The 14,079-nt window shown below is 34.1% G+C and overlaps 1 protein-coding gene across 1 annotated transcript in view; it reads right to left on the bottom strand.

The window, feature by feature from the left end:
* Positions 1-14,079, bottom strand: part of CWC27 (CWC27 spliceosome associated cyclophilin) — a 253,087-nt gene that overhangs the window by 223,588 nt on the left and 15,420 nt on the right. Inside the window, 4 exon segments of the mRNA XM_049769065.1 lie at positions 2,612-2,715; positions 5,093-5,191; positions 7,246-7,389; positions 10,275-10,387. Coding sequence (XP_049625022.1) covers positions 2,612-2,715; positions 5,093-5,191; positions 7,246-7,389; positions 10,275-10,387 — 460 coding nt within the window.

The following is a 14,079-nucleotide window of genomic DNA, read 5'->3' as shown; positions in this document are numbered from 1 at the left end:
TCCTAGCATCCTATATGGTTCCTTGAGTCTCACCAAGATCCCTGAGCACAAAGCCATGAGAAAGTCTTGAGTAACACCAGTGTGATCCAAACACCAAAATAATAATAAAAAAGATGAAAAACATAAATTAAGTAAATCAGTTGAATCAAAGAAAAAGGGAAATCAAACACATAGCTATTTGGACACAAAGCATTAACTGCTTATTAAGATGTCTGAAGTAAATCTGACAGTTGATAAAACAATGCTTATATATACTGTATAACTTCAAGGAATGAAATGAATCTGTAGTGAACATCTACATTACTGACTATTTTGAATATTTCTTCCATTTAATCTTAATGACAGTGAAGTGTATCTCATTTCACAAGATGAAGAAAATGAAGGTCAGAATAAATAATAAATTTTGTTACCTATAGGCAGGATTATACTTAAAACTGATTTTAACACTTCCAACTAACATGATATACTAATAGAAATTCAATTAAACTAAATTTTAATTAAATTATCTTAAATGCTCAATAAGTTGAATATTAATCTAAATACATATAAATTGCTTAATTTGGATGTTGAGCCACACCCTGCAGTGCTCCAAGTGCTGGCTCTGCAGTCAGGAATGACTTCTGATGGCTACGTGGACAATATAGGATGCTGGAAATTGAACCCGAGTAGATTGCTTGCAGGGCAAATGCTCTACCCCCTGTACTATCATTTACACCTCTGATATTTATTTTAATGAAATAAAAAAGCATATAAGGAATATTGTTGACACGAAACATTTAAACATTTTAAAAATAAAACTGCATTTTGAGAAAAGTTGTCAGAAAGAATCCAGAATTCACAACCAGCTTTATGTTTAAAACATTTTAAGTTCAGGGGCCAAAAAGACAGCACAGTGGTTGGGCATTTGCCTTGTTCACAGCCCACCTGGGACAGACCTGAGTTTAATCCCTGGCATCCATATGGTCCTCTGAGCCTGCCACGAGCGATTTTTAAGTGCAGATCCAAGAGTAACCCCTGAGTGCCGCTGGCTGTGGCCCAAAAACTCAAAACTAAAAAAATCATTATGAGTTCTGATAACAAAAATAAAAAGTGAAAAAAATCAAATTATCTGACCATTGTCCTCTCTAGATGCTGTTTTGGGTTAGACCCAGATTGTTTACTCCTGATTTTATCTATACTCAGGAATTGCTCCTGGCAATGCTCATAGAACATTTGTGGTACCAGGGATTAAACTAGCTAGGCAAGCACTCTACCCACTGTACTGTCTCCAGACCTCAGTCATTAAATTTAAATGTAATCATTCAGTTATTATATCATATTTTACTACCTATATTATTTATATTAAACATTTATTTATTAATCAAAGATTTATCAACTTATTTGACCTAAGCTCCCTTTTCAGAAATAAATAAGCCAGAGATAACAGATGAGACACTTGCCTTGCATATAGCAGTGTCAGCTATGTTATCTGGTACCATACATATCGTGCCTTGAGCAGTGCCATGGTGACTCCTGAATAGAACTAGGAATAGTCCCTGAGTACCACCAGGTAAGGCCCAACCCTATCCTTAAAATTATCCAGTGACCCTTGAAATCAGCCACCTTTTAGTAAATAAAAACTACTCCCAAATGCACCTGAGGCTACTACCTGGATCACAAGGTACCCTGGGGTCAATATTGTCATCAATATTGGAGGAAAAAACATATTAATTAGAAAAAAATAAAATATAAATTATTATCATCTCATTCATATTAATAACTGCAAGTAATTACAAAACACTTTCTATAATTAACACTGATTTCATATGTACATCTAAGACAGGAACTCTTTGGCTTAAGCCATGTAAAACTATATACAAATGTAAAAAATACACATTTGAAAAAACACAATAATTCAGTTATTTCCTAACTTAAAAGTAGTCTCATCCTTGAGCTAGAAAGATAGCATAGAGCAGGGGTGGCGAACAGGATTTTTACCCTCACTCAAAATGGCAAAATGCAATATGTTTAATATATTATTATTAAAATTATATGCTTTTGTGTGTTTGTCTGTTTTGGCAGGTCACTGTGTGGTCTGGCTCTCTGACTCTCACAGTTTAAAATTTTGGCTCTTTGTGTTGAACTTGTTTGCCACCCCTGGCATAGAGGTAGGGCATTTGTCTTGCATGTAGAAGGACGGTGGTTTGAATCCCCGCATCCCATATGGTCCCCCAAGCCTGCCAGGATCAATTTCTGAGCATAGAGCCAGAAGTAACCCCTGAGTGCTGCCAGGTGTGACCCAAAACACCCCTCCCAAAAAAAAAATAGTCTCATCTTTAATTTAAAAAAAAACTAGACATGGGGAGAGGGAGAAAAAAAAAGAAATCAAGTGGTGGGTGGGAGAGATAGCACAACAGTAGGGCGCTTGCATTGCACGCAGCTGATACAGGACAGATGGTGGTTCGAATCCCGGCATCCCATATGGTCCCCCAGGCCTGCCAGGAATAATTTCTGAGCACATAGCCACCGGGTGTGACCCAAAAACCAAAGACCAAAAAAACCATAAAGAAATCAAGTGAACTAAATAAATCAGTGTTGCTTCTTAACCTGAAGAAATATATATTATGATTACTTTGTGCCTTTGGGTTTCAATTTCTTTTCTTCTTCCTCTGGTTTCTCTTTCTTTGGTTTTTTTATTTCTCTTGGAATAATGTCATCAAAAGGATTAAACAAAACCTATGAAAAGAAACAGTTTGAAAACATTTTATGAACTGCACAAAAAAATTGAAGTAGTATTTAACTGAACTGTCATCAATTTGTATTTTTTTCAACATAACCATTGTATTGTACCCTTTATATTTGCTATAGAAAAGACTTCAACAAGGTCTCTTGATTCTCCCAACAATCTATGTGTGTGTGTATCCTATGATATATTTTCTTCTTATTTCATATAAGGGAAAATTAGTCAAGAAAACTTCAATAATAAGTAAAATAATAATAAGTAAAATAAGAAAGAAAAACTCAGGTTTTGTAACTCCAAATCAAGTTCTCTTCTAAAGATACCAAGGAAGTCTTTTCATTGAACTAAGTAATCCTAATTATCTAACTTTCCCTTATGGAGTATTTTATTCATAGAATTATCACCAATGTTTTATCTTTTAATTAAAAATATTTAATTAGGGGCTGGAGTGGTGGCACAAGTGGTAGGGCATTTGACTTGCATGTGCTAACCTAAGACATGCAGCAGTTCAATCCCCCAGCGTCCCATATGGTCCCCCAAACTAGGGGTGATTTCTGAGCACAGAGCCAGAGTAATCCCTGAGCGTCACTGGGTGTGGCCCAAAACCAAAAAAAATTTTTATGTTAATTAAAATTTTTCTTAAACAATACAAAGTGGATTAAGGAAAACTGGTCAACTACCTAAAGAAAAAATAATTCAGACCTCAGTTAATGCCATCCATGTACAAAGGTCAAATCAAAATGGTTTAAAGATCTTGATATCAGACCTGAAACCATAAGGTACAGAGAAGAAAAAGTAGACAGAAAACTCCATGACATTGAAGCTAAAGCTGTATTCATGGAAGAAGCACCACTGGCCAAGTGTAAGCAAAGATAAACAAATGGGAGAATGATTCCCATCTGATAAGGACTTAATATATAAAATATACAAAGCACTGGCAAAACTCAGCAAGGAAAAATAAACTAAACCCATCCAAAATTGGAGAGAAAAATGAAGACATTTCCTCAAAAAAAAAAATACAGAGAGCCAATAGGCACATGAAAAAAATATTCCACATCATTAATCATCAGGGAGATGCAAATCAAAATAACACAATCATCACACCACAGAGACTTGCGCATATCACAAACAACAAGCAGTGGTAGCACAGATATAGGGAGAAAAGGACTCTCATTCATTGCTGATGGGAATGCCGACTATACCAGCCCTTTTGGAAAACAATATAAATATTCCTCAAAAAACTAGAAATTGAGCTTCCATACAATCCAGCAATACCACTCCTAGAACTCAGAAATAAAACAAACAAAAAAAAATCCTCTGCACTCCAATGCTTATCACAGTACTATTTACAACAGCCAGAATCTGGAAGCAATCCAAGTGTCCAAGAACAGATGAGTGGTTATAGAAATTATTGCACATCTACATAATGGAATACGATGCAGCTCTTAGGAAAAATAAAATCATAAAATTTGCTTATACATGGATGGATATGGAGAGTATTATGTTGATTAAAATGAATCAAAGGAAGAGGAATAGACAAAGAATAATCTCACTCATTTGTGGAATATAAGAAAAAAATATATGTATGATAAGTTTATTCTAAGAAAATAAAGATGAGGGCCAGGATGCCCAGTCCATGGTAGAAATACATAATGGAGAAGTGCAGAGGTGGAAAATGATACTTAGAAACAGTCACTCTGGACAAGAATTGGGTGCTGAAAGGAGATATAAGTGATATGCACAGTACTCCTTCATGAACAATAGCGCAAACCACAGTATCTAAAAGAAAAGAAAAGGTAGGGAGGGAAAGGGAGAGACAGAGAGCGATAGAGAAAAAGAGAGACAGAGGAACAGAAAGAGAAGTAAAAATGCATGGCCCAGAGGCAGGCAGGGGGAAAGATGAGAGAGAAACTGGAAACAGTGGTATTGGAAAATATTCATGGGTGAAGGATGGCATACATTAAGACTGAAACTCAATCATGAACAACTATGAAACCGTGTTTAAATAAAAGAAAAAATAATTTCTTAAACATAAGTTACTCCTAAATAAATTAGAGAGAAAACCTGAATTGCTATATTAATTTAGCATAAAGATTTTATCTGACAGTTTAAAAACCCTAATGATCAGGGACTAGAAAGCAAGTACAGTGGGTAAAATGCTTGCCTTACATGCAGCAATCCAGGTTTGATACCTGGAACTAGATATGACTCCCCAAATCCTGCCAGAAGTGAGTGATCTCTGAGCAGAGTCAGGAGTAAGCTCTAAATAAACAGGTGTGATGCAAAAACTAGGAAAAAATAAAAAATGACTAATGATCAATTTCACTTAAATGGCAATTCAGGTTCTGTGTCTCATAATTAATATGTTCATACCTCACAACTTTTTATTTTGTGTGGATTTCTTGGTCTTTCATCATCATCAATGTCCACTTCTGTCAATCGCAGCATGTTATATATTGTATCCCCTGTAATCTATTAAAAATGTTTTAATTAGTTGTAAAATATTATATGAGTTTTCTTAAGTCATGGCAAAAAGACTTTAAAATGTGGCTTTTAAAAATGTTTTCTAAAAAAGAAAATTTAATTTAAGAGTATCTGCAAGGGGCCGGGAAGGTGGCGCTAAAGGTAAGGTGTCTGTCTGCCTTGCAAGCGCTAGCATAGGATGGACCACGGTTCAATCCCCCAGTATCCCATATGGTCCTCCCAAGCCAGGAGCGATTTCTGAGCGCATAGCCAGGAGTAACCCCTGAGCATCAAACGGGAGTGGCCCAAAAACCAAAAAAAAAAAAAAAGAGTATCTGCAAAACACAATATAAACAGGTAACTTTATTTTTTTCCATACCAACTAACTTCATCTTAAGAGGAAAAAGTACAAATGGAATTCAATTCATCAAAATTTTTGCAGAAATTTTGAAAATATATAAAAATTATATAAAATGTATATGAAAATATATTAAAAAATTTGAAAAATTAATGTTAATTAACCTCTTACTGAATGATAGGCTTTCATTCAAACATATAAAAAATTTATACTTTAGGGCCAGAGCGATAGCACAGTGGTAGGGCGTTTGCCTTGCACACTGCTAACCCAGGACGGACCTGGGTTCGATCCCCAGGGTCCCACTTGGTCCCCTAAACCAAGAACGATTTCTGAGCATATAACCAAGAATAATCCCTGAGCATCACCAGGTGTGGCCCTCCCAAAAAATTTATATTTTAGGACAGATATAATAGTTAAAGATAGTAACAATATGTTAAGTGCGTTCCACATATTAGCTCATTCAACCTTCTAAAATATAAAAGTAAATATTATCATTATCCTCTTCTCCAGATAAGAAAATTGTGATTAAAAGAAATTATACACCAATAATGCTTTCATCGTGCTATCATCATCATGCTATATTTTACCTTTGACAAAATAATAGGGCATACTTAAAACCTAAATCACATTTTACTATACACTAAAATAATGGAAAAGTCTATAAATTCTTTTCATTCAACTTTAAGAGTTTAAAAATAATACCAATTTTTCTGTTGTACTATATTTGGATTTTTCCCTTTCATCATCATAAAATCCAGTTTTGCTTAGAAAATGGAAATTCTTTCTAAACCAGCAGAGGGAGCTAATAGACTCATTATGTCCTAATACCTAAGACTTAAAAACATCTGGGAATGTATTTTTTAAAAAAAGAATGAAAGATATGGGATGCATGCTGGGAACAGAATTGGAGGGAGGACAACATTGGTGGTGGAAATGCCCCTGATTCAATGTCACTATGTACCTGAAATAGTACTGTGAAAGATTTGTAATCCACTATGGTCAAAATAAAAATTATTTATATAAAATATATATATAATATATAAAAGAATGAAAGAATGGGAGCTAGAGAGATAGTACAGTGGGTAAGGTGCTTGTTTTGCATGCAATGACCTGGATTTAATCCTCAGCACCCCATGTGGTCTCCAAAGCCCCACCAGTAGTGATCCAGAGTCCAGTCAGGTGTAAGTCCTGAACACAATTGGTAGTGGGCTTCCTCCCATCCCCCAAAAAGGAGAAATGACAAAATAAAATCTTCACAATTTCTTCTTAAATAGGTATTGAAATTTTATGAAAATGGAATTCCCTAATATGACATTAAATATGAACATTATTAAATAGTTATTATTAAAAGTAACATTTCAAGTAAAAGATTTATGTTTAACACAACTTAAAGTACCAAAGTTATCAAAAATGGTATTATTTTTAAGCTTCTTAAATGTTGAATAAAAAAAACATAAAAATTTGTATCTGAGAGACACTGGAATTGTCATCACTAGTATAATTTTAGAAAAATAGAAAACTTTTAAAAGCAATAACCAACAACTTACTTGAAATACAAAATATTTGAGTGATTCCCCACAAAGTATTATAGTAGGAATATAGTCTATCAACTTAATAATGATGACCTAGGGAAATATTTTTTAAAGACAGGTCTTAAATAAGTATATTATAGTGTTATATTAAGCTACGCTAACTGGATACAAACCTTCCCAAAGATTGTGTGCTTGTTATTAAGTTCATCAGCTCGGCCCAGTGTAAAGAAAAACTGGCTGCCATTATCATGAGGACCAGCATTCGCCATGGCAACCAGTCCTCTCCGAATAAAACGTAACCTTGAGTGAAATTCATCCTAAAAAAGATTAAGCGAATAACCACAGGCTATTAATTGTCAGCTAAATAGAAAAGTCCCATACAACTTCTAGTAAAAAAAAAAAAAAAAGCTGATTTTATTTACCTCCTTTTCAAACATAATTCATAACCATTTTTTTCTATTCCTATTCTTATTGAACTTGGTTTCACCAGCCTATTAGTGTCTTTTAAGTAAGCTCAGTCCCAAATTCAGTTTATTTTATAATTATATTATGTGCTTTTGCTTTGTTTTCTAAGATAACCACCTTTCGAAAGTGAGCCTTTTTAAGGTTATTTTCTAATTATAGAAGAGCTACATCACAAACACATCAGTCTTTTAGTTAGCAAAATTTCCATCCATACCCAGTAATGGATCCATTTATAAAACATCCATCTTATGTAATCAGTGCTTTTCAGAAAGTAAGTTCTTTTCTTAATAAATACTTCTCAAGAGATTTTAACTCAAAGGATTATAACTCTATCTTCTCTGTTAAAAATGACCTAATTGAAAAACTTAACAGGAAAATTGTATTATATGAATATGAACATAAAGCAAAAATCTCAAGTTAAAAAGAAATTGTCTAAGGGTGCTATTCTGTTCTATTGAATAATAGAATAAAGGAATACTTCCTAAGACATGGAGGTTTCAAGATCATAGAGACCTTAATTTGCTAAAATATAAAATATCTAACCATGATATCTGAAACATTTTATAATCATTCCACATTTCTAAGATCTTTATCTTGCAGAAATTAAAGCGAACAGTTCAAAGATTTTTCTCAAGAATCATACAGCGGCCCAGTAAAAGATTAAAGATAATTGTAGGCTCTGTGTCTCATTAGTACCAACAAAATCTTTTAAAAAATTCTAATAGATAATATTTAATCAGAAATTATGAGACAGGGGCTGGAGAGATAGCACAGTGGTAAGGCATATGCCTTGCATGCGGCCAACCTGGGACGGACCCTTGTTCGAATCCTGGCATCCCATATGGTCCCCTGAGCCTGCCAGGAGCAACTTCTGAGCAAAGAGCCAGGAGTAACCCCTAAGCACCGCCACATGTGACACAAAAACAAACACACAAACAAAAAAAACACACCAAAAATTATGAAAACTGGAACTATCAGATTAATAAAAATACAACTTTTAGTTTTTTATCTGAATCAAAGATGTTACTCATAATGTTATAATTAATACTGTTCTGTCAATGCTAACAGCTTACAAAATAATCTATTACTGACTCATTTTCCTATAATGTTTTATGGAGTGTCTTTTATTCCTTTTTTTTTATTCCTTTTTATTCCTTTTAACTCAATGCTCATATTGTTCCTACTACAAAATTATTGTACACAATTTCTACCAAATAATTCTGCTATGGACTAGGTAGGCCCAAATTCATGTTAAAGCCTCTAACCTCAAAGACTGTGGAGAGATCTCAAACAGGAATAGTACTCATTAAAAATGATAAAAATAAATATAGGCTCCAGAGTACCCTGTCATTACTCTGTAAACTGCAGAATGCAGGACTTACCTGCAATCAAAATATTCTTACCTGGAACTGAAATGATAGCACTTCGATCTTCAGCTACTTTGGCCCCAGGAATGTGAAAAATAAAATCAGTTGCATAAGTTCACCCAGTTGGTATTAATCTAAAATAGCAGCCCAAGCAATTAATACAACTTCCATGTAATATTAGGGCCAGAATGAAAGCGATAGGTAGTAGGCCACTAGCCTTGCACGTGTCCAACCGGGTTCAATCTCTGGCACCCCATATGGTTCCCTGAGCCCTATTAGAAGTAACTTCCCTGGAGGCCGGGCGGTGGCGCTGGAGGTAAGGTGCCTGCCTTGCCTGCGCTAGCCTAGGACGGACCGCGGTTTCGATCCCCCGGCGTCCCCATATGGTCCCCCAAGAAGCAGGAGCAACTTCTGAAGCGGCATAGCCAGGAGTAACCCCTGAGCGTCACAGGGTGTGGCCCAAAAACCAAAAAAAAAAAAAAAAACAAAAAAAAAAAAAAAAAAAAAAAAAAAAGAAGTAATTCCTGAGTGCAGTAACCTCTGAGCACTACTAACTGTGATCCCCAAACAAAAAAACTTTTCATATAAATATTAAATAAATTTTTAAAATAAGACAGTATCCGAGACCAGAGCGAGAGCACAGTGGTAGGGTATATTTCCTTGAAGGTGGCCTGACCCAGGACAGACCTCAAGTTCAATCCCACGGCATCATTTTGGTCACCTCACCCAGGAGCGATTTCTGTGCGCCATAACCCAGGAGAAACCCCTGTGCATCACACGGGTGTGGCCCAATACAAACAAAAAAACAACAACAACAACAACAACAAAAAAGACCAGTATCCAATGTTCTAAAAAAAAATTTAACATTATATAGTTGCAGAAATCAGATATAGTCACATGTCAGGAAATTTACTATGTGGTCTTTTAAATATTTGTTTAGTTTATGTTTTCCTTACTATCAACATTAGATCCTCCTCAATTCAATCAAGTCTAAAAGTGTGTAATTAGAGACTCTAGAATGAATGATTTTTTCTTATTATTTAAACACCGTGATTACAAAGTTGTTCATGATTTGAGTTTCAGTCTTACAATGTACACCACTCTTCAACAATGAACATTTCTAGCCACCAATGCCTCTAGTGTCTCACCTGCCCAATCCTTTTATTTAGAATGAATAGGCATTCATTTTAATTTAATTTATTTGGTTTAAAGGGATAAGAACTGCACTTTTACTTGTTATATATAAAATATGTATGGCAACTACTTTTATGCACTAATACAAAAAATATTTTATATCTGTGTAACAATCTTTTCTTATTCAAGAATACAAAGTGATTTATAAAAATGTAATAATAAAAATACTGTCTTACCTTGAATGGGGCTCCATAAATAGACTCTCCACCAGTGCCTGTGCCAGTAGGATCCCCACCTTGAACTATAAAACCAGGTACAACTCTATGGAAAATGGTGTTGTCATAATATGCTGAAAAAGTTAAAACAATTTAAGTTCATTTTTATCTGGGCAAATACAAGAACCACAAATGTTTTATCCAAGAATGATAAACATTTTCCTTTCTTTACTAGTTATTATAAATTGTCTACTAAATACAAAACAACATCTATAGAAACCATGATTATTATTATTTTCATTATTTTCAGGACATTTCTAAACTCAGGATTATAATTTCCACAATAAAGAAATTAAATAAGAAAAGAGGAATTTTTGTATCAATTAATTGTTCTTTACTGTGGGGAAAAATGAATGAGTAGTAATTTTTCTCAAGGAGACATTTATCAATGTCTAGGAGTATTTGGGTAGCAAAATTAAAAATTAAAGACCAGAAATGCTTGTAAACATCCCCACAGCAGGCCCCACAACAGAGTTCCTCACCCAAACTGTTATTAATGGCAAGATTAAAAAGCATTGCTAGCATAACCACTTTATTTCCTAATTCTTACTATTCTCCCTGCAGAACAATGCTTCATACAATAACATGCAAACCAAAAGTCAAATTACCCAGATTATAAACCTAGAACCAATAATGTACCATCCTCAAAGAACTTTCAAAACAAAAAAATACATACTTTATGCAAATAAAACTCTCAATGTTTTCTAAATGAAAAAATTAATTATACTCCTATATATTATTTAGAAATTGTAAATATATGCGATCACATTTGATACTCTGGTAGTACTTATCTGAAATCTAGCTTCACTAGAATCATTAGGGAGACTTTACAAAGAAGAAAAAATGTTGGATAATTCTACAAAGCATCTCAGCAAGGCAAAGCACAAACAAAAAAGTTGGTATGAGTAAAAAGACAAGAATTCATAGAGAATTCATATACAGCATCAAGTTGTTCAAAACTTACCAAGCGGTTCTGAATATCATTAATCATTTGGAAAATACAAGTAAAAAACACAGTAAAATATCATTTCATGAAAAAAAAATTTTTTAAAAATAAGGGGGACCTGAGGGGGGAATATAAAAAAAATAAAAATATATATTATATATCATTTCACACGCACTGTCATAAAAAAAGAAAGCACCAGGGGCCAGGGTGGTAGCACAAGCGTTATTCCATATGACCCAGCAATTCTACTTCTTAGCTTCTACTCCACTGGCCCCAAAATTTTATTCAGAACAGTTGCCTGCACTTGTATGTTCGCTCTTCACAAAAATGGGAAACAAGTACCCACGAACAGATGACTGGATAAAAAACAACAGTACACATATAAAGTGAAATAATTCTCAGCTATAAGAAAAGATGAAAACCAACAAATAACTACAATATGGATGGGCTAGAGAGTATCATGTTGTGTGAATGTGGTCAGAAGGAGAGGGACAGGCACAGAATAATCTCTTCATATATGGGATAAAAAAGTGCAATATGTGGGATAAACAAATGCCCAAGTGCTGGGAACTGGTCTTCAGTAGGAAGCTACTAAGAGAAAGGGGGTAGTGGTGAAAAGGGGTAAACTCAAACAATGGTGGAGGAAATGGAAACTGGTGGAAGATGTAGTGCTAGAATTCTTTTATGTATAAAGCCATTCCAATGAGAATTTTTTAAACTATTGTGCCTCTAAAATAAAAATTAACAAAGTAAAATAACAAGACAAAAGGCTATTTCTCTGGATAGAGAAAACAAATGGAAAACAAACCAAACATGTGTAGGGGCAGGGAGATAGCTAAATGGCAAAAGCACCTGCCCTGCAAGTGCTAATCCCAGGGCAGCCTGTACACACTGAGCACTGTCCTGGATCTGTGCTGCTTATTATCCTGGGTGCTGCAGATGATTTCTGCTGCACTGCTGCCCCTACACAATAAGCAAATGTGCAAGAACCATGATGAAATATGTATGTGATCCCAGTCATCACCACAACATCAACATCAACAAAAGGGGGAAAGCCAAGAAATGAATTTTAAAAATAAAATTATTTTAAGCCTTTAAGGAAGTACTGAATAAAGGTTATTATTATTATTATTATTATTATTATTTAAAAATAAACAACAACAACAACAAAGAAGCAAGAAGCAATACAATAGGTTGGGGTAGAGTCAATTACTGAGTGTAATTCAATAATGTAATATTGAATTCAGTCACATGTTACAAAGCAAATATATGGAAAGAACATAATTTCCTTAAAGATCTTTCACTGAACTGTAGAATTACTTAACATCAGATTTCTTGTGTTTGCATTATTATATATGATGTCTTTATTATTTAAACCATTTTGGATTGAGTCTTCTATTACTTGCAACTGAACACAATGCATCTTCAAGAGCTAAGATTTATCAAGTGCCTGTTGTGGCCAAGTATCCTATGGATGCAATAGCCAAAATTTATAAAGTACAATTATTATCATTTAGACACTGGTATATATTTTTATATTTACAAAGTATAATTAGATAGGGAAGTCTTGTTTTAAAAATGTAATTCTGCCAATCTAGAAATTATATTTAGGCATATAGACTGGATTGCAAGAAGAGAACCAGCTTTTTCTTTCAGTAAAAAAAACTGTTACGTTATATTCACAAGAGCTCCCCAGAATAAACAAGGTCTCCACTATTTATAAATCGAAACAGTAAATATCAAGAAGTCTAAAAGAATCCTATGTCCCCCAAGTAACCATTTACTCAACTAACAATATGAATCAACAGAGAGTTCTGCTTGTGCCTCTTATTAGCTGTAAAACCTTAAATTTTATTTCTCATTATAAATCTACAAATATAAATTAATAGTATTTTCTGATAATTAAATAAGATGTGAAAGGAACCCCTAAATTTTCAAATTCAGAAAAACATGAGGTCAAACATTACCATCTTTACTTAAATTCTTATCATTTTGAATAAAAAACCAATTCAATCAGAAACATTACCCCCAAAACAAGATTAGATCTGCCTCCTGCAAAAGATCAAACTCCTACTATCAAAAATAGATTAGAAGTGATAATACTAAAGGAAAAAGAGCTGGGAAGAAAAGAAAGACTAAGTAAAGGGTAGAGAATGAGGACGGATGGAAAGGGGAAAAAGAAAGGCAGAAAGAGAAAGCTTACCATTCATTATACTTCACAAGTTAAAATGAAGCGTAGGGGTCCTTCATTTGTTTAAATTGACTTTTTTTTTTTTTTTAATTTTTTTTTTTATTTAACACCTTGATTACATACATGATTGTGTTTGGGTTTCAGTCATAAAAGGAACACCACCCATCACCAGTGCAACATTCCCATCACCCAAGTCCCAAATCTCCCTCCTCCCCCACCCAACCCCCCGCCTGTACCCTAAACAGGCTCTACATTTCCCTCATACATTCTCAATATTAGACTTTTTGTCCTATTTGTTTAAATTGATTTTTTTTTCACTTAAAATAATTTCATTTAGGATTATTTGTTATATTTATTTGGAATCATCTCAGATTTCTTGCTAACATTTACAATAATAATTCATCTTAATTGTTTGATTAAAACAACTGGTTTGAGATGGAGAATACTGCAGATATAGGGCATTTGTCTTGCAAATGACCATCCTAAATTGAATTCCCAAATGGCCCAAGCTTACTCGGAGTAATTCCTGAGAGCAGAGCCAGGACTAAAGAGGTGAGTATTGCAGGTGTGGCCAAAAGTAAAACATATACATTGAAAAATTGCTCTAATTACTTTTCTTACTATTTTCT

The sequence above is a fragment of the Suncus etruscus genome, chromosome 2 (assembly GCF_024139225.1).
Source record: "Suncus etruscus isolate mSunEtr1 chromosome 2, mSunEtr1.pri.cur, whole genome shotgun sequence".
Taxonomy (NCBI): Eukaryota; Metazoa; Chordata; class Mammalia; order Eulipotyphla; family Soricidae; genus Suncus; species Suncus etruscus.
The sequence above is the reverse complement of the archived record's forward strand: the minus strand, read 5'-3'. Positions and strand labels throughout refer to the sequence as shown.